We start from the raw sequence: 21107 nt of genomic DNA, 5'->3' as shown, positions 1-21107 counted from the left end.
GGTGAAGTGAGATTAATGAACAGTCCACCAGACAGGTAGCAACAATGATGACAATACAAAACCCTGTGACTTTTCCGGGAGTTTTTAACAAATGGCTATGATCATGTGCATCTTGCACTTTTTTTGTAACAAGGTAGCAAAACTATTCTCTAAGAAATCTGAATTTTTTTGAGTTAAACGTCCTGACATCAAGAGAAATCCTGGAAAACTGACCCTTTTGAAGAAAGGGTATGGTACGATATTTCTCCTACCAGAGACTGATCACGCAACACTAAGGATATGTGGATTCTAGGAGGGATATATGAATCAAACAGCTGACATACCAGCAAGCGGGTGCCTAGCTCCAGGAGGTCCATGCGGCCCAGGTCCTTGGACGTCAGCCGGTCAATGAACGGTACCAGCCAGTCCTCGAATGTCTCTACTTCATCCTCCAGCTGTGACAGTTTGCCCATCAGCTTACTCAGGTAGTCGCCGTGTTTGCGCACGCTGCTGCTCAGCTTGGCATAGCGGGTGTTGACGTCATCCAGCCGGGCCTGGGTCTGGCGGGCTTCGGCCGGGTCGCTGGACTTGATCAGCTTGGCTGCCGTCTCGTTCAGTGCGTCCACTGTGGGCTTGTGGCTGTCGATGTCAGTCATGACGTACTATATAAAAGCGAGGCAACATAGGAAATTAGATGAGGAGAGAGGCAGGTTAAGGTAAAGTGGGAAGCAGCGGCCGGATTCAAACCCATGGCTTTCCAATTGCAAGTTACAAACTTGATACTCGCTCACTGGTGCCAGAACCTTTTTATACTCTTGTATTGGAAAGAGACAGTGGCTTGCCCAAGAACACTATGCATAAAAAGCAGCTGGATTCGAACCCCTAACCTTCCAATTGCAGGTAACCACCCCTCACCAAAGGAATCATTTCAACAGACTGAGGAAAACATAGATTTTTTTCTGATACTTACAAAACTATCACCCTGCTCCTGAAAAGATAACGATTAGAAAAGAAAAAGACGAAACCGATTGGTCCCTGACCTTCTGATTTTGCATCATCTCCAGTATGGCCTCCTTCTTGGCCGAGACTGGGCTGTTGACCACTTGGCTGGCGTTCTTCTCGGCTGTAACCAGCCAGCGCAGCAGGCCCTCAATGCCCTCCTGCACGCTGTGGGAGTGGGCCAGGGTGCTCTGCAGCTGGTTGGTGCGCTCAGCTAGCTGTGACTCCATGAAGCTGCACTTCTCCGAGACGTCGCCTGAATGAATGGGGGGGGGAGGGGGAGGGGAAGTTGGAAAAAGGGAGGGTTGAAGTGATTACTCGAGTCAATACAGTACAGCCTCACCCAGTACCTTTGGTAAACTGTGGTTTGACCAATCTTCAGCAACTTGTACACTGGGACCCAATTCCACAAAGAAAATACTGCTTACCAGATATATATGCTAAGCAAAAATCTGCTGTGAACCAGTCAAAGGACATATACAATGCACAACACTCTGGCCGGTAACCTGCTTTTGCTGCGCAAAAATAGTTTCTCTTCTTAGCAGATTTCGATACTTCGCTGCTTTGCTGGTTATCAATATATATACATTCAAACACGCTGAGCCTGGTTTATACAGAGAGTAAATGGAAGCATGAAGGCAAATTCAATACCACAGAGCCTTTGAGGTGAAATTCATCCAAACTTGATGTCATTTCTATTCAAGTATACATGTACCTCTACATCTGTCTTGTAAACCAAAACCCCTACAGGCAGCGTAGCTTACATAAAATCTTGTTGAAACAGAGTAGTCAGAATGAAGCCAGTGCAACCAAAGTAAACAAAAGTTGAGTTTCTTCAAGGAGGTTGTAACATAAAAAAAAAAATCAAGCACAACTTAAGCACCCATGTGATACTTTTTCCACTTTTAGTTTTTCACTTACGGATGGTTGCCAAGACCTCGTCCTTGACGGTGTCCTGGGAATCGGCCAGATCCTTGCCGTACTCCTTGAACTTGCCCACGTCCTTGGTGTGCAGCACAATGTCATCGTGAAGTTTCTGCCCCCCAAAAAAGAGACAAATCAGACATTCGGTCATTCACGAAAGGCAATGATGTGACCAACAACGCACTTTGTACTTAAATTTACAAAAAGCATTGAAACAAGGAATAGACACACCTGAAAAGAAAAAAAACCACCTGGTGAACAATATTCATCTACCCTTAAGACTGCGGGGCAGATTACACTGACTCTTGATAATGACAGACAGCATTGGTATATGCAGACCAATGCATATAACTGAATTGAACATGGCAAGAGAGGAAGCTTTAAAGGGGAGGAGCATATTCAAGTAGCCACGGCACCCCTTTGCCCTTATCGGTTCGCAAAGAGCAATTCATAATGCTTGGACTTAACAAACGTGTCACAGACTTGCGGTTCAGGTCATGAGTTAAAATAAGAACCCGTGTTCAAAAGTGCCAGAAATAGAAAGTAAATACTGGCTGCAATTGACAATTTACGGGAAGTTCATATTTGGTCTGTACATCATATCACACCTGAAGAAAGTCTCTAAAATTGGCTAAATATAAGAAATACTCAACACTGGACAAAAAGAAAAGAGTGATCAGTAAAAGGATGAACGTACAAGAAAGAAATACTATAAAGGATTTAACTACAAGATGTGAGTAAAATACATGCAATAAAGTGAAACTTGAGAGCGTCAATCTCACCTTGACTCTCTCCAGTTGCGCCCGGACGTTCTCGGGCTCGGCGGCGATGGGCTCCTGCAGCTCCTTGCTCAGCTTGTGGTAGGCCTCGTTCACCCAGGGCAACACCACCGCGCACGAGATGCTGTACTTGTTCTGCTTGTCTGTCAGCTCCTTCAGGTGTTTGTAGTGGGCCCGGCTGCCCGTCCGCAACTTATTGTAGCGGTCGTAGACGTCGGCGATCTCATCCCGGATGACGTTGGAGTCGGGTGCCTCGGCGAACGTGCGGTTGAAGTCGGCCGGCAGGGTGGACATGCGGAAGTCCGTCAGTGAGTCCCGGTAGTTCTGTGGGTGTTGTTTCCCCAAATCAAGAGTGCACATTAAAGCAATCTTCTACTTTCAAGTCAGCTGATTTCAATGCTAGTGTCCCACATTCACCAGAAGAGTATGGTCATTATGTTTAGGAAACTGAGTTTCAACGGTCAATATTTGCAAAAAAGAAAATGATACTTAATTTAAGAAGTTCATTAAAAACTTGTTAAACATTGGAGTATATTTAACTTTGTTATTACAAGAACAACACAACGTGTAACAATTTCTCAGCTGGTAAAAAGGCAATGCCACGTTATATTTTTGCTCTAATGTCCATTTTTGCTCGATGTAGTGTAAAATGCTGCTTTCAAAAACAATGTTGTACAGATGTGCTAGTGTTTCGTTCTCTGTGTTTAACATGTTACTTTTCAGCACATTTTGGATACCAAAAGCAAGCAGGTCATTTCAAAATCTGTCGATGATCAGTTAATAACAAGTTGGCCGCAGAAACAAAATCTGGGATTCTTGCCCGGGAAGGGAACACTCACCTTGGCATTGTCGAGGAACTTGTGACCCGACCTCTGGATGAACTTGAGGTCGCCCTTGTGGTCGCTGACCTCTTCCATGATGCGCTTCTCCTCTTCCACCTGCTTCTTCAGTGCGGCCAGGTCGCGGCCGGGTGCTCGCTGCAGGGTCTCGTGCGTCTTCTCCACCTCCCTAAGCCACTCCTCCAGCTCGTCAAACTCTTCCCGGTACTTCTCCAGGTCGTCCAGGGCCGACTCCAGCTTGTTCTGGCGAGTGAGCGACTGGCGGTTGACCTCGTCATAGCGGGGCCGGAGATCGTCTAGGCCTGCCCGCAGGAAGGACTCGTCCTCGCGCCGCAGCTTGCCGCCAAAGTCACGCAGGAGGTGCTGGACGTCACTTGCTGTCTGGTTGATGGGCTGGTCGTGGGCCACAATGTCATCACGCAGTACCTTGACAGAAAAGCAACAATGGAAATTTAACTCTAAAACTTCAAACGAATCAGTGAATATCAAGCATCTGAACTGAGGCAACAACCCTCGACCTTCTTGGCTAACAGTGGTGTAAGTGGCTGTAAGTGGTTCACAAACTTAACTTCTGCAGTTCCAGCTATGGCACTTGTTTAAAACTATCTTCACCTCAGGTTAGGTGATATACCATTTATCGCTGCTTTTGCTTAATATGAAATTAAAGAAATTGTTATTTCTCCATCTACTTTCAGAATGCAGTAATCAATTTCCCAGTATCTGCCTGCTTTGACCAGTGTCAAAATAACACTAACAGATGCCTGATTGTTGTCAATTAAATCTCTCAAGTTTTTAAACAGTTACATCGCTTGGAATCTCTTGCTTGCTCACCTTGTGTCTGTCCAGTTGGCTGGTCAGCGACCTGATCTGTTCACTGATTGGCTGCTGAGCTCCCAGCTTCTGCTCTGTCTGCGTCAGCCAGTCCAGGTTCTCCTGTAGTGCGCCTCCGACGTCCTTGAGGCGACGACTCATGGCAGACTGGTGAGTCAATCATAAAAGAAAAAAAAATAACAGCATGGCTTTGACTTGACCTTTGGGAAATAGTAAAACCCCTTCCTGCCATAGTCACATTTTCATGGGGCTACTGATTGGAAAATGCTGCTTGATTGTTGAAATTTGCATGTTGAGTTAACAGTAGATAAGAACGTTTGACACAAGTATTTAAGCAATGATCAATGGTTTGGAAAAGGACTAAGGCGTGGGTCTCTGGGCAAGTCCTTCTGCAAAAATACTTGGACATTTCGGTATACCCTTATTGTTCAATCCCTTGATATTTGAGCCAAAATCAAAAGTCTAGACCCTACTGCCCTGCTTCTGAGGCTTTGTTGCCATTGTTTTACATGTTTCAGAGCACCTACTGGAGTTGGAAAAGAAATGACTAGACCCTGAATGTAAGTGAAGTAAGTAGTCATATTTCCTGTGACATTTCCTAATGGCAGGGTACGGTCGAGCATTTGGCTAAATTCAATTTGGCCAAGTCATCATTGATTCAAAACTACTTTCTGAATACAGTGTACTCAATTGGGCCTCTCTGGACAGTTCACTCAATTGGGCCTCTCTGGACAGCTTATTAACTGGGCCTCTCTGGACAATTTCTTAATTGGGCCTCTGTGGACAGAGTTTCTTAATAGGGCCTCTCTGGACAGAGTTTCTTAAATGGACCTCTCTGGGCATAGTTTTGGCTTCTCTGGACACACCCCCCCCCTTTGGTCAATTTCACAGCTGACCGTGGGACCCATCTGCAACTTGGGCCTACCTGCTCCTCCTGCTGGGTTCGCATCTGGCTGATGTTGGACTCCAGGTGCTGCTTGCGGGACTTGACGTCGGTGGCCAGCTTGTCGTAGCGCGTCTTCAGGTCGTTGTTCTTGCTCTGCAGCTGCTCCTGCTGCTCAGGCCGCAGCTTCTTGGCCTTCTCGTTGATCAGGTTGAGGGCGCCGGCCGAGGCCTCCACCACGGGCGCCTGGGTAAAGTTGACTTGTTCCTCCACGGCCTTGGGTTGGAGACAAAGATAAAATCTCAACTGAGCGCAACCGTACCAGTTCTGTACACCCTTTCCTGGATAATAGCTTTAGGGGCCATTGTTTTACAAAATCTGAAAAGAAAGGGCCCAGGTAATTGGTGTACCTAACAAGATCTTCTTGGGGATGAGGAAGGCATGCAAAACAAAGAACTACTACTGACAAGTTCATATCAAATATGTACTGTCAACAGTTAGCCTTATAACCAAAAAGTAATGGGCGACTACGATAAACTTTCCTTCTCGTGTTGATTAAGTGCCAACTGTTTGAGCACACTGCAGGCATCCAGCGGATTAAATGGAAGTTCCAACCTCTCATCACACAAGGAAACGCACAGACCTTGCCATTAATTTGACCTTAGCTACTGGAAGCACACAGTGTAAGAATTTAGTACATCCTGCCTGAGGCTGCATCCGAATCTCTTGTCTAGAGCTAGGTCTAGGCCTTCGCTCCCTTGGAAATGCATGGAGACACGCAGACAATAGACCTAGCCGTAGCTCTGGAAGCCCATTTCGGACACGGCCTTGGACACTTTGATATCTTGGGTGAAAACAGCTTCAGGGCTTTTTGTGTATTAGCTTCTGTGTCTCTAAATTGGCCTTGATAATTCTTTCAAGATCTCCAACCATTATCGAATCTTTTCTGAAAACCTATGAGCACAAATGGGTTTCCTCCAACAAGAGCTAGAATACCCACACTTTGGCCGCTTGTTTTCTCGTTTTTTTTACCTGGATGGCCTTGAGCTCCTCTTCCATTTCGGCCAGCGGGTCTAGCCCTGGTGGGGGCGGCGCTTGGGCCATCTGGACTTCGGTGGTGGTCACCCAGTCCAGCAGGTCTTCCACGGGCTTGGTGCGGTCGGCCAGTGCCAGCGCCGTGTCCAGCTCGTCGTCCCGGTCGTCAATCTTGACGTCCAGGGCGTTGTAGCGCCGGTTGATGTCAGCCAGCTGGCGTTGGATCTCAGACTCCTCTGAGTAAGAGAAACAAAAAAAAACATGAGAAATAATGTCAAGAAATAACATCAACAAAGTTTGGGTTCTGAGATCATCTTGAGTCACTTTTGGTTCATCTTATTTGATCACAACTTTGTGATTAATTTCTGTTAATTCTCCTTGTCTTCAGTGATTTGCAACAATTTGCAAGTTGCATCACAAACTGCATCAACTAAAAGTCGTCAACAGAATTCAAACCAGGACCCTTGCTCATTAAAAAAATCTCTTACTTTCGTCTTCAATCAGCCTCACAGTTTCATTTCTCAGAAACAATCAAATTTCCCTTCATCAGACTGTAATCTACTGAATAACCCCTTCAACCCATTTAACTGTTACCTATTACGCTGAAATAAAATAAAAAAACATGAGACAAAAAGACAAAAAACAAGTAAGCACTGCCATCCCACCTTCGATCAGGCCGCTGATGTTGGCCTCCTCGAATGGTTTCTTGGCGCGGGCCCGTTTGGCAGGTGCCTGGTCGGGCTTGGGGGTGGAGGTGATGATCTGGGATGAGCGTCGGTGGGGGCGGGTCGGGGCAGCGGTGATGCCCCGCATCAGGGTGTCCAACCGGGTGCCCTGGTCGTTGAGTTGGTCCACGTTGGGCCGGTACTCCACCACCTCACGTCGCATGGGCTGTGGAGTAAGAGGAGAACATTAGAAGAGGGTTCGGAAATTTGCTTGCGATGCAGGACACATGTCAGTAAAAAGGTGGAGCTAAATTGTAGTCGAGTCCATCACAAATTCCTGCAAGTCCATCACAAACTCCTGAAGTCCATAATAGTCAAGACACAAGATACTCATATGAACGAGATGAAGCATTCCCCTCGCCACTGTTCACCCTGTTACTCATGTCAGGTCTTGTGCAAGGACGTGAGAACGGATTAATGAAGGGGCTAGTGAAAGGACTTTTGATGGACTTTACTATGATACTGCTAAATTGAGAACAAACAAAGTCTTAAGTCACCAAATCTTGGCTTGAATCTCTTTTCTGGCTTGAATTGCCCGACTTGGTTTTGTTTGTTTCCAAACTGATAAATAAACATTTTCTTCAATGGCTTGAGTGTTGCCTTCTTTCCAAGATCTTACCTCCAAAGATGGCTATTGTAGACACGGACGCTTACCTTGAGTTCATCGTACTGTGTCTTGATGGTCTCCATGTCCTTGGCGACGGGCTGGAACTGGTTGAAGCGCCGCTCCATGCCTATCAGCCAGGTGCTGACGTCCTTCAGACTCTCGTTGTACAACTTCTGGGCCTGGCGACGCTCCTCCAACATCTTTTGCCTGAAACAATGAAAACGGAAATGGTACCATTCACTGTGGAAACAAGTCTATGGTCTATCGCCAGTCCATTATAGGTCAAACAATGTAACAAAATACTTGAATGAAACCGTGATGAAAGTATTTCTCGTTAGTTGTTCAGCCTGTAATTGGGGACTGGACCAATGAAGCCAACTGGAGCCATGATGTTTAGAGAGTGAACTATCATGTTTTGTGTTGTCTTTAAGTGCTAAAAAAACCCCCACTAAACTCAGTTGCTGTATGGCTTAGGTAAGATTTGACTAGCAGGGATGGGGGAGGGAGGGAACTGACCTGAACTGCAGCAGCTCAATCAGGGCATTCCAGTTGTCGTCCACGTTGCGGACAATATGCTTGACCGCTCCGGGGTCATTGACCTTCCTCTCGCTGGTCAGCTCGTTGGCCAGCTGGTGGATCAGCTGATACTGGGGCCGTTGTCGGTCCATCTGGTCTTGTACGTCCTGGAAGCAAAGGTGAACAGCATGCCAGTGCAACTTTAAAGGAATGACGACAATGTTTAAGGACAGATCATGCCCCCTTAGCAAACTAAGGCTGCATCCGAATCTGTTGTCTAGAGCTAGGTCTAGGTCTTGAAGATGTGCAGACAATAGACCTAGCCATAGCCCTGGAGGCCTGTTTCGGACATGGCTTAAACTTCTCCAAGTAGCTGCATTCTACTGCCCTGTGGAATACAGAAACTTGCAAAACACAGAAAACTGAAGCAAACCATCCCATCAGTTTTCAAAGGAACACTTGTAAATCGCACTGTTTGCATTTGAGCGCAATATCAAAAGGAAAACTTCAAGCACACAGAGGAACCGCAGAGTTAAGTCTTGTGAACTACAGCCAACCTTCCCAGCGAGTTTCGGTCCAATCATGCACCTGTGGGACAACCCAAGCACAAGACAATCCTTGGCCCTGCAGAATTATCGGGTGCATTGCCATGCAATATATAGAACAAGGGACAGGTTCAGCCTGCTTTTTTCTCAATAAAAAAATCAGTAAGATTTTTTAGCCAAGCTGCCTCATGAAACTGGTAGCTTGGTTCCATCATCCTCCATGAATATGAATCAGAAATTATGATAGATATCCTCCCAACCCCCAACTCCACTTAAAGCCTTACCTTCAGGACACCGCTGAGCTCTGAGACGTCCATCCTGTTCACATCGGGTGCCTCCAGCGAGTCCAGGGCCGGGATCAGCCAGTCCTCCAGCTTGTCCACCTCGTCCTGCAGGCGGTTCAGCCGGTCAGTCAGCAGCTGCACGAAGTCGCAGCCATCCCGGGCGGGCTTCTCTAGGGCGGCAAAGCGTGAGTTGAGGTCGTCCAGCCGCGACTTGACGGCGCGGGCCACTGAGGGCTCGCAGGTCTGGAGCAGTTTGCCTGCCGACTTGTTGACGTTGTCGATGCTGGGCTTGTGGGCCTCCACATCCGCCACCAGTTTCTGTTGAGACAGGAGTTGAAGTCAATGATTTCAGAGGTCTTGTGGCCTATCGCAGTTTTGGATTTGTAATTCCGTATTGTAGGGTTGGGGGTTTGTATCCCATGATGGGGCATATGTTGTGACCTAGGGTAAATCACTTTTTTAGCTGCACTTTCAACCACAACCAAGCTAACAAAACTTATTACCAAGCTAATGAAAATAGGGTCCCAACCTTGTACTGTTGCATCTGGTCGTTGAGCGGCTCCCGGCGCAGCGTGACCGTGGTGCGGTTCTGCAGCCGGTCCAGCGTGGCCTCTGTGTTGTCCAGCCAGGCCAGCAGGCTGTCCAGCCCCTCCTGGACACTGTGCGACTCGGTCAGTGCTGTCTGCAGGAGGTTGCTGCGCTCAGCAATCATGGACTCCAGCTGGCTGTAGCGATCGCTCACATCACCTGGTATCAGGATGTTTAACAGAAAACCAGATTCACTGGATTTTTGGGGGGATGAAATTCTGAACTGCTGGAAATCCTGTGCTCAGACTCATCAGTCAGGCCAGGTCCGAATTTCTCGGCTACTGCTAGACATAAAGTATAAGCCTGTGGCAGCTGAAAACTTCCAGCTTCATCCATTTCACATAGACTTATGCATTATTTTCAGTTGTTGCCAAATAATCTGGATATGGCTCACCATACCTGTGTTCTCTCTGTTTTCGAGTACAAGCATGCTCGGTGTGGTCAGTGAGTCAGCTGCTTGAGCAAAGCAACGCTCAAAATACTCTTAACTGAAGTAATAATCAAAATGAGCTCATAATGGACGAGCCGGAAAACAAATCAAATCCAGCAGAACAACACACACGCAGAAGTCTTCTCTTCAAATCAAATGGAGCACTTACGGGTCTGTTTGGCCACATCCTTTTTGACATCTTCATGGACATCGCACAGTTCCTTGCCGGAGTCCTTGACTCGGTCAATGTCCTTACTGTGCAGGAGGACATCGTCGCTGAAGGCCTGACCGACATCAAAAGAAGGTACAAGTTATGAAACTGGCAGGATTCTAAGATGGTACATTTTGAGGTCAAAAGCAAATTTTACAGTGGATTTACTTCAAAACGTACCATTCTCATGCATCTATGATGACATCTACAATCAGAGTAATGGGAAATAAAAGGAGAAATAAAAAATTGAAGTCCTATTGGAATATGAATATGATCATGGCGGGGTCCTGACCTTGAGTTGCTCAATCTGCTGCTTGACGGCATCTGGCTCTGCAGCCACCGGTTCCTTGATCATCCTGCCCAGCGTGACGTAGGATGTCTCCAGCCAGGGCAGGACGGGCTCCACCTCGCTGCGGTAGCGCTGCTGCTTCTCCTGCACGGTGGCCAGCCGGTCCCGGTGGCCCAGGCAGCGGGCCTTGAGGCGCTCGTAGCGGCCGTTCAAGTTGCCTAGCTTGTCACGCAGGACGTGGGAGTCGGGCGCCTCGCTGAAGGTCTGGCTGAACTGGCGGGGGAGGGCCGTGGTGCGGAAGTCGGCCAGCTCTTCGCGGTAAGTCTGATCATGTAAAAAGCCCCCATTAAATCAACTTTTAAACCTATAATACGCTACAATCAATCAAACTACTGTATGTCAAACATATTCAGACTCTGCCCTCCAATAACGTAAGAAAGGCAAAACAAAAAATACATAAATAACCATCCACTGATAACATCAGCTATTTTTTGCAACACAAAGATAAAGATTGTACAGTTTAAGTTACATTTCTAAAGTAAATGGCTGGTTGATTGTTAATAATTCAAATCAAAAATGGTAATAATTATTTTCAAACATGTGAAAACAACGTGTCAAAGCTGGTAAATATATTCTTCCTCTCCTTGAACTAGTTTAGTTTTGAGAACTCCTGAGAATGAATAAAAACTTAATTCAGTAACTGCGTTGTTCTGTACTCACTTTCTTTTAACAACGAGATACGTTCTTGTCAATTTCTGGACCAAGTGCTGCACAAGCAACTTCACAGGCATTCCGATTGGTTACCCATTACTCACCTTGGCATTGTTGATGAACGCCTGTCCTGTCATGTTGACAAACTTCAGGTCGGCGCCGTGGGTCAGCACGTCCTCCGTCAGATCCCGCTGAGTGGTGTACTGGTCTCGCAGGGCATCTGGGTCGGTCTCGATCTTACGCAGCGAAGACTCCAATTGCTTTGCGAAGAAAAAAAAGAAAATGAGATGGGTCAATTTTCTAAAAACAAAAAAGGGGCACGAAATCAACAGGCAAAACTTAACTTGTGCAAAGACAGGCCAGTGCCCTACCTGCTCAGTGGTGCGAAGCCACTCCTCAAACTCGCCGATCTCCGGCTCCAGCTTCTGCAGGTCATCGGTGGCAAAGCGCAGAGCGCTCAGCCGGGTGTTGGACTGCACGTTGACGGCCTCGTAGCGGGCCTTGAGCGAGTCGGCCGCGCTGCGCAGGGCAGCGCGGTCATCCTCAGCCAGCTTGTCACCGCGCTGTTTGAGGAGCTGTTTGGCCTCCTGGACGGTCTCCAGAACGGGGCCCTGGTGTGACACAATGTCCTCGTGAAGAGTCTGTGACAAAAACACGATTGCTCACATATTACGATGCACATTTTCAGGAGAAAAAAGAACGCCATCAGAAAGTTTACCCAGAGTGGCCGGATCCCACAAAATGAGTCTTAAGGTCATATTTTTGATAACTTTGTTTCTGAGCTCTTTGATTTGATGTATCTCTCAGTTTGATGTCCAGATGAAAATTGAAATCATCTGGGTGTAAAACGTTAGGGGTTCCTGCTGATTACCACACCCTGTTTGTGACTGGTGTTGTGAAGGACTTTTGACTGGCCCTGTGATGGACTCGACCTTAGCCCTGGTCTGTCAACTGACCTTGTGCTTGTTGTACTGGTCATTCAGGGGCCTGGTCTGCTCGCTGAGTGGTTGTTCTGATCCCAGCTGGTGCTCTGCCTTGGTCACCCAGTCCAGTAGGTCATTCAGCTCAGTGGTCAGCTGATCAAAGTCTGTCTTCAGCCTCACCTGCAAGGTAAAAAGAGATCCCAGAAATGGAATGAGTTGATACAAGAATTGAGGATAGGTAACTTTGCATCTTTTAAGTAGTCTAAGCAGCAGTTATTTGAAGTAAAGTTTGGCTGTTTCTTTCTTCCAGTGACATAACCAGATTTGTGATTGACTTGTGATATGATATCATAGGCGTGACTGGACTTGTTACAGACATGTGATATGACATATTATTTGACCTGTGATATGATGTGATTTGACATGTGATATTACGTGATTTGACCTGTGAAATGACATGTGATTTGACTTGCAATATGACATGTGATTTGGGCTTGTGACATAAGTTACTTAACTTGTGATTTGACATTTGATGTGACTTGTGATATGACATGCGATATGACATGTAAGGCACTCCAAGAAGTCTCTGAAAACATGTGCTCAGATACCCACCCGTTCCTCCATCTCGATCCTCATCCGGTTCAGGGTGTCCTCTGTCTGCTTGCAGACGTCCTCAGAGCGCCGGGTCAGCAGGTCGTACTGTCCCCGCAAGTCCTTGCTGCGCTGCTGCAGGTCCTCCACCTGCTTGGGTGTCAGCTTGCTACGCTTGTCCTTCAGCAGCTGGTCTGTGGTGTGGATGGCATCCAGGATGGCTACCTTGTTGCTGTCGATGTCGGAGTGCAACGTCTGTGATGGAAAATTTATTTGTTTGGTAGAGTTGCTGCTATCTGACAGAGATGGTGAAGCATTAAATGGATGATGCTCTTTTAAGAATAGGGAGCATGACAAGTATGCAGCTTTGAAAATGATACTATTGTAACGATTACTGCTTTGTCTTGCAACCTTATAAGACCAACACATCCTCCTAAAAAGACGTGATCAGCAGCTTTTCTAAAACTGCATGTGCCTTACATACTTGCATCATTTGGAATTCCTCATTGTGACTTGATAATGACGTTTCTTTGGGGACTCGGTTTTTGCAGACATACTATTTGGATAAGTTACCAGAAGAAAAAAATTAAGAAAAAATGAAAAGCCTATAAAATGGAAAACACATTTGGTTTGTGAAAGGCTATCACAGTGCCTGATGCTGGTCTCAAATAAACTGTAGCTAACGAGTGCCCTCGGCAGTTTATCCATAGGAGATATCCATCATACCTTGCTGGTCTTGAGCTCTGTGTTCAGTTCGTCCATGTCATTGCTCCTGGGTGCTGATTCCACCACCCGGGCGTCAGTGACTGTCACCCAGTCCATCAGGCCGCTCATGTTGCCGCTCTTCTCCAGGTAGGCCTTGCCCAGCTCCAGCTCCTCGTCCCGGTCGCCCAGCTTGACCTTCAGGGCCTCGTAGCGCTTGTTGATGTCAGTCAGCTCTCGCTGGATCTTGGTCTCCTCTGCGTTGAGTCAAGAGGAGAGAAATTTCAAGGCATTCCAGAAAGATGACTGGCACTTAAGTGAATCTTCAAAATGGGACATGTACCCGCGCGGAAAATTCTATTCATGCTCAATAATGAGCCAAATCTAAATGTTTTGGCTGCAGCTATAGGATGTGCATCTATGGAAGGCAGCTGCCTTGTGGCTACAGCCGTTTCTTATAGTTATTTGTGTTATTGACAACCAAACCCAGATGAACAGGACACAGCCAATGGCTTACAATGTGGATTCGACTATGTGCAGATGTACAACCTCATTGATAAAACTGTCAATGCTTATACTGATATGCAAGTACTACTTCCATTGAGCACTCACGCCCAGCATCATTCCTCTCACACAAATATAAAACTGGTTGTGCACATTCAGTTGAAAACTGGTCACATGTGCTCAATGCCAATCACATAAGCAAATCAATACATGTGCAATGCGTCACTCCTTGGTTCTTTTGAGTATGCCAAACAGTGCCAATCTTCACAGACTCCACACAGTACCAATGTATTCTCAATTAACAAAAGTAGCTTCTTTTCCGTCAAACAGATCTTACCTTCTCCGGTGTACTCGCTCACGTCAGGAGCATCATAGAGCTTGCGTGGCTGCTCACTCATGGGCGCGGTGCCTATCTGGAGTGACCGGTAGCGGGGCCGCATGGTCATGGCCATGTCGTCATCGCGCAGGAGCTTGTCCAGGTTGTGGCCGTACTTATTGACCTCCACAATCTTGGGTTTGTAGGCCACCACGTCAGCTTTCAGTGGCTGTTGGTAAAGGGGAAAGAACAAAGAAACAGATGCAGAGATTCGCTGACAAAAATCCCGGAAACTAGACTCACTTTCTTCTCAAAACACAAGGGCAAGGATACTAAATCAGTTACACTGCTTGTGAATGAAATGCAAACTCAGTTTGTTCTCCATTAGAGAGAGGAAATGTTGATCGCTACCAACCTTGACTTGCTCTATCTGTGTGTTGAGGGTGACAATGTCGTGGGCAACTGGCTGTAGTTGGGCCACCTTGTGTTCCATGGTGTCTAGCCAGTTGGTGGTGTCCTTGTTGGCTTGGGCATAGCGCTTGGAAGCCTTCATCTTGGCATCCAGCTGCTTGCTCCTGAGGGTTGAATGATAGAAACTTGGATGATTATTTGAATATTAGAGTAGACAATTCCTCTATTTCCACAAATTTAACTCAATTGAAAAACTGAATTATGCAATGTGCCACAGCAGTTTCAATGTTGTCTAGAAGTTTAGTTACTGATTGCTCTTTTGCCGATTTATTCTCAAGTGTACAGCCTACTCCTGTGAGTCATTTTTCTACCTCTTGACCAGCAGTTCTTCCAGCGTGCGCCAGTTGGCGTCCACGTTGGTCAGGACAGCCGTGATGTAGGATGCGTCGTTGGCCTTGGGGTCTCGCACCAGCTGCTCTCCCTGCTGGTGGATGCGTTTGTGGGCCTGGCGGTGGTCGCTGAGCTTTTGCTTGATTGTCTGTTTCGAAAAAGTATCAAGAGGTCTTTTTTAAAGTATCGATGACGATTTTATATAAAATAAACTGTACTTCCTCCTTCAATAAGAGGGTAAAGTTTCAAGCTTTCATCCAACAGTGTCTCTGCAGTTCACTTAATTCCTTGAAATTGTTCAGATTTCACAACCTTTTCAAACACATGACAGCACTAGCAATAAACTGTCCTGTGTTCCGTTAGAGAGCTCTTGTTTTGCTTCATCTAATGATTATAATATCTCAAGCCCATGTTTTTCCGAACATGTTTCACAGGAAACATGGAAACTCTTATGGGAGTAGATTAAAGCAATTGTAGTTTGTGTATACAAATATCTAAATACAAATGCTGAAAGTAGCAGTGGTCATTATAAATTGAATTTCTGAAGCTGCAAGTTGACAAGACAGGACCAACTGGATAACAGTCGGGGTAAAAAAAAATGCTGACCAAGTTGTCGCCTACCTTGAGTTTCTTGTCGCACTCGTTCAGGTCCATGCGGCTGATCTCTCGCGACTCCAGGGCGTCCACCGTGGGCAGCACCCAGTCCTCGAACTGGTCCACCTCCGCTTCAAAGCTGTTGAGCTGCTCGAACATGGACTGCAGCATCTGGCCGTGCCGGTCGGCTGCCTGGCTGACCTTGGAGTAGCGGGCGTTGAGCGCGTCCAGCTTGGACTGCAGGGTCTTGGCCACCTTGGACTCGCTGGTCTTGATCAGGTTGCTGGCCGACTGATTGATGGTGTCCACGCTGGGCTGGTGGCTGATGATGTCGTCCTCCACCACCTGTAAGATAACGAGCACACAATAAAAAAAAAAGCCTTCCTCAGTGTCCTGTTTTGATAGACCGTGGTAAAAAGTAATCCCAAAGTGAAGTGTAACCAGAGTAACTCTATGCCATCCTCACACATTAATAAATGTACTGTTTCCATATTTCATGACCAAATATCCAATTGCTATTTAAGTATTAGTCTGTTTTCTTTGACCTTTTCTGTGACTTCCGTCTCACTCTGCCAAATGTCCATTTGAAGGAAATAACTGCATGTTGAAATGAGACATTTTGTACTTGACTGGGAGCATTTTTCAATTACAAACAAGGTTCCAGATATTTGCTTTCTTCTCCAAAAGTTATCAGAGCAAAACTGCCTCAGAAACAATGCACAGACATTACAGTGGTTAACACAGCCCATCGTTTCAGGAGTCAACAATGATTATCTACGGATACACTTTCTGGATTACCACAGGTGTTATTTGCAAAGGATTATTAGAACATGAATGTTACAACATTCACATCAGGTATAAAGTGCACACAAACAAGGGCCGTCCACATTACAGGCTATGGCTAACAATAACACACAGTATTATGGGAAATAGTAGCAGTGGCTAGCCAGCAGCTTCCATGCACTGCCATACCACTGCCAGCCATAGCCGTGTGATCTAAACATGGTTATGGATGGCAAACTTGACAGTACATCCAACAGAGGTTTCCAGAGATGGAAGTGCCACTGACCTTCTCCTTCTGCAAGTTCTCCACCAGTGGGTCGCGCTTGACCACCAGCACCGTGCCCTTCTCCATCTTGTGGACGTCCCGCTCGGCCTCGTCCAGCCAGCGCAGCAGGCTGTCCAGGCTGTCTTGGATGTCCTGCGATTGGGTCAGGGCATTCTGCAGCTGCTGGCTGCGGTCCTTGATCTGTCCGTCCAGGTCGTTGTAGCGACGCTGGAGTTCATCTGAAAGAAGACAGGGAACAACAATTTGAACATTGGAACAAATTTGCCAGGGGGACAGGACTTGTAAATATGGAATTAGTGTTGTCATTGAGTCATTCCCAACAGTCGAAGCAAATCAAAAGCTATTAAAATGAAGGGTGAAAAAGCATTACTCTGTCACCGTTTACCCTCTTACCTGTGATTGATCTTTGAACAGGCTTGTTACAATTTCAACTATGATAATTAATGCAATGAAGTTTACTTCGATCCTAAGATCTGGCCTTGAGTTCAACAAACTTGCAGCAAACTGGGTCAAATTTTGCAGTCAAAACCTGAATCTGTGGGATACCTCAGAATATCCGAGTTCCATTGCAACCTCTTCAAAACAAGGTTTCACCCCACTGTCTTCAGGGAAAACCCCTTCCCGAAGGAGATTTACTTACTGATTTGCTTGTCGATGTCTGCCTGCAGCGAGGGCTTGGCGTCTGCCAGGTCCCGTCCCGCTTCCTTGGTCTTCTCAATGTCCTTGAGGTGAAGGACCACCTCGTCGCGCACAATCTACAGCCGGATGAAAATGTAAAACACAAGTCACTCATCTACGCCTGAGCCATTTCAATCAATCTCTAATACCAAAAATCTCCCCGTATGGGGAATGCTGCAGAGATGTCTGTTCACATCTTGTTGCTAGATTTCCGTTGCTGAAGTGTGACCCTCTATGCAGCTTGATAAAAAGCAAAATCTAACTCATGTTTTTACTACTAGAAGCAGACTTATGTTTTGGCTTTGAGCGTCGCCTTGTGTACAAAATGTATGGTAACATTTGCTTCTATATTTAGCTAACGTCCTTGGTTGTATGCTATCAATGTCCTTCTTCATGTGTTCATAACAAATAGCTCAGTATGGTGAAAAAAGGTTATCGGCAAGTACTGGCTTACAACACAGCTTTATCCATGATCTAACGGGGTGCAAAACTGGAGGTCCAAGTTCAGACATTGGAGCCTACCTTGAGCCGGTCGATCTGCTTCTGCACGGTGGCGGGGTCAGCCCCAATGGGCTCCCTCAGGTATGACTTCAGTGTGGATTCCTTCTCCTGCAGCCAGCTGGCAAAATTGTCAGCCAGGTCGCTGAAACGCTGCTGCTTCTCCACCACTTCCCGCAGCTGGGCGGTGTGCTCCGTGCTGCGCGCCTTCAGCCGCTCGTAGCGGCCGCCAATGTCTGCCAGCTTGTTGGAGATGATGTTGGTCTCAGGGTTCTCAGTGTAGGAGCGGGTAAACTGGCGGGGTAGGGCAGCGTCTCGATAGACAGCCAGGTCTTGGCGGTAAACCTATTCAAAGCAATTTTCCCTGCGTTACATCCATTCGTTACTTAGACTTATAACAGATTTCCCTATTATTCCTACAGTCAAGCAGTAATGGGCTAAGCTTTGTCGCACAATCAGGAGGAAAAAGGAATGCCAACACTCTCAAGCAAAGAAAAATCAGTCTGGAAAGAGAAAAGAAATAAACGGAAATTCCTTTCACGTCAGCACAGCATCACAGAAGTAATCTGAAAGCTAGAGTAGCTACAGAGTAAGAAAATTTTCTGTGTTCAGTGTTTAATGTTAGTTGACGAGGCATTCATGAGAAATACAAAAAGTTTCTGAAGAAACTGCTTTGGTATAGTCATGAAAGCTCCAACAAATATTGGTATTGGAGGAGATGGTGATGAGTATTTCTTAAAACTGTAAGTTTAAATGGAGTCCCTAAACACGGACAAATTGGTTTTCCACTTCTGTGATTGAGATCTGATTGCAATCTGAGCATATTAAGGCTATTGCGAAATAATTCTCAATAAAAAGGGACACCTTTCAAATACAGATATTCATGCAGAAATAAAGCCCTCTATGTAATGAGTTGGGGCCCTACCTTGGCGGAGTCCAGGTACTTTTGTCCACCCTTCACCACAAACTTCAAGTCGGCGGCGTGAGCGATCACGTCCTCAGTGAAGGCCCGCTGCTGGCCATACTCCTTCTTGAGGGCGTCGGGCGCCTTGGACTTGCTGGCCAATGACGACTCCAGTGTCTGCTCAGCTGACAGCAGCCAGTCCTCAAAGTCTGACACCTCCTCCTCGTGCTTCGGCAGGTCCTCGGCGGCGAAGCGCAGCTTGTTGGTGTGGCCCAGGGACTCGGCCGACAGGGCCTCGTAGCGGGCGCGCAGCTCCGACTGCAGCTCCGTCAACTTGGTCTGGTCCTCCGGCCGCAGGTTCTGGGTGTGCTGGCGCAGGAGCGACTGGCATTCCTGGATAGCCTGGAGCACCGGGTTCTGGTGGGCCTGGATGTCATCGTGGATGACCTAAAATGGAGGAACAGAGAAAGAGGCAATGTACAGTCATTACATTATGAAAACTTGCTTGGACTTTCTATAGGCATAAATGCCTTATTCAAATCTACACTGTATTGACACCTGTACTTTCTGGGACTAGAAGCATGTCAATACCATAGTTCGATTCCGAGAAGTTGTCAAATAATAGAAAACCAAAAGTAATCAATGTTTACAGTGGTCAAACAAGGTACAACTCCTGAAGTTGAAAACTGGTCATCTACATCACGCACAAATCACATGCACAGATCAGTGCTGCCCGAGTGCTGTAGCCATGTTGCCTGGTTATAGTGAGCAGACTACATAGGGTTAGCTACACTTCCAACCACACAGTGCTCTGACTGAGTACCTTGTGGTCCTGCTGCTGTGACAACAGGGGCTGTGACTCCTCGCTAAGTGGCTGCTCCGAACCTAGGCGTCTCTCAGCCTGCGTCACCCACTCCAGCTGGTCTGCCAGGGACTTCATGACGGCGTTCAGCTTGTCCTCGATCTCCACCTGTGGGGAAAAAAATTGTGAATTTGTTCTTAACTTATTCAGAGATCTGTTTCGGGGGTAAGTGGGTGGAGTTAAGGGGTGGGAGGCAGGTTACAGGGGATGGGGCCAGTATTGAGCGCTGACCTGCTGATCCTCCTGTGATTTGAGCGTCTCTATCAGCAGCTGGGCCTCCTTCAGCCAGTCGTTGCTCTTGACTGACACCTGCTCATAGGTGCCGCGCAGGTCGTTGGTCATCAGCTTCAGCTTGTTCTGCTGCTCTGGGGAGAGCCGGTCACGGTGGTCACGCAGGAACTGCTCGGCGCTGTGCACCACCTCCAGGATGATGGGGCGGTGGTCAGTCACCTCTGTGTGGACAGGCTGGTGGAAGGAAAGGATTTAATACTTGACGATGGTTTTTATCATTTTTTTCATGACCGCAAACCTAGGCTTCTTGAGAACTCTTTTCAACTTGGGCTAAAAGCAACTTTTGTCAAAAACTGGTTTTCCTGCCTTTGGAGACTACTCACAGGTGTTCCAACTTTGATTTGGAACGAACAGAAAATACATTCCATATAATATCAACATCTAAATATTCAGCTCTTTCCAAGCTAATTCTCAATATTCCTTTTGGATATACTATGCCAACCTACTTCCTAGCTATTCCTAAACTGGCAATCTTCCAACCACCACAGGCCAGAGTTCCCAGTGGGTAATGCAAGCCATTCCAACACTATTCTCAAATGGACAGCAGCGTGTCATACCCATCAGAGCAGGCCTGCTGTGATGGGTATTAGAGTAGGCCTGCTTTGTTTTTTGTGCACATTCTGACAAAAACCTCACCTGGTACTTCTCCAGCTCCCTGCTGAGTGGCATCAGCTCCTGGCTGGTCGGCTTGGTCTCCGTCAGTCGGACCTCCACCGAGTTCACCCACTCCTGCATGGTCTGGACTGACTCCACCTTGTCGGCCCAGAGGCGGACGATGCGCAGGTCCTCTAGCACATCCGTCAGGTGGCGATCCAGGTCATCGTAGCGACGGTTGATGATCTCCAGTTCCTTCTCAACTTCTGTGTCCTCTGAATAACGGCAAAAAACCCAAATAATGGTCCAAAATTCTACCATACATGAAGTCATATTCCGTAAATAATTGCTAGATGGGTCTCTCCTAGTTTCTACTTAACATTTCAAAGTACTTAAACTGACAAGGTAACAAACATTCAGGCTCAAACTTATTTATCAGTCTCAGGAAAGCCCAAATAATCATGTGGTGAAAACCCAACCCACATACGGCCTTGCTAAGAACAAGCCTCTATCATCAAGCACAGGCCAAGAAAAATTACTACTCATCAGTGTACAATGTGATAGAGGATGAGATTGACAGAGGATGACTTCTTAACAGTCACTCG

General features: G+C 46.8%; 1 protein-coding gene across 17 annotated transcripts in view; it reads right to left on the bottom strand.

The window, feature by feature from the left end:
* The window catches only part of LOC110985497 (uncharacterized), a 277011-nt gene that overhangs the window by 74927 nt on the left and 180977 nt on the right, over positions 1-21107 (bottom strand). For all 17 annotated transcript variants that reach the window (XM_087148960.1, XM_087148955.1, XM_087148956.1 and 14 more), the window contains 31 exons: positions 20545-20777; positions 19849-20082; positions 19579-19725; positions 18777-19202; positions 17876-18196; positions 17316-17430; positions 16676-16893; positions 15634-15951; positions 14994-15160; positions 14627-14786; positions 14233-14440; positions 13416-13648; positions 12711-12944; positions 12132-12278; positions 11547-11816; positions 11280-11435; positions 10468-10788; positions 10134-10248; positions 9476-9693; positions 8947-9264; positions 8118-8284; positions 7649-7808; positions 6935-7160; positions 6267-6505; positions 5277-5510; positions 4352-4498; positions 3521-3946; positions 2685-3005; positions 1900-2014; positions 1020-1234; positions 324-641 (listed from right to left, as the gene is read on the bottom strand). In XM_087148960.1, the coding sequence (XP_087005086.1) occupies positions 324-641; positions 1020-1234; positions 1900-2014; positions 2685-3005; positions 3521-3946; positions 4352-4498; positions 5277-5510; positions 6267-6505; positions 6935-7160; positions 7649-7808; positions 8118-8284; positions 8947-9264; positions 9476-9693; positions 10134-10248; positions 10468-10788; positions 11280-11435; positions 11547-11816; positions 12132-12278; positions 12711-12944; positions 13416-13648; positions 14233-14440; positions 14627-14786; positions 14994-15160; positions 15634-15951; positions 16676-16893; positions 17316-17430; positions 17876-18196; positions 18777-19202; positions 19579-19725; positions 19849-20082; positions 20545-20777 (7127 nt within the window). The remainder of the gene's footprint in view (positions 1-323; positions 642-1019; positions 1235-1899; positions 2015-2684; positions 3006-3520; positions 3947-4351; positions 4499-5276; positions 5511-6266; positions 6506-6934; positions 7161-7648; positions 7809-8117; positions 8285-8946; positions 9265-9475; positions 9694-10133; positions 10249-10467; positions 10789-11279; positions 11436-11546; positions 11817-12131; positions 12279-12710; positions 12945-13415; positions 13649-14232; positions 14441-14626; positions 14787-14993; positions 15161-15633; positions 15952-16675; positions 16894-17315; positions 17431-17875; positions 18197-18776; positions 19203-19578; positions 19726-19848; positions 20083-20544; positions 20778-21107) is intronic.

This window comes from Acanthaster planci, linkage group LG18, assembly GCF_054643075.1.
Source record: "Acanthaster planci isolate LZ-2023a linkage group LG18, COTS_SCS, whole genome shotgun sequence".
NCBI lineage: Eukaryota > Metazoa > Echinodermata > Asteroidea > Valvatida > Acanthasteridae > Acanthaster > Acanthaster planci.
The sequence above is the reverse complement of the archived record's forward strand: the minus strand, read 5'-3'. Positions and strand labels throughout refer to the sequence as shown.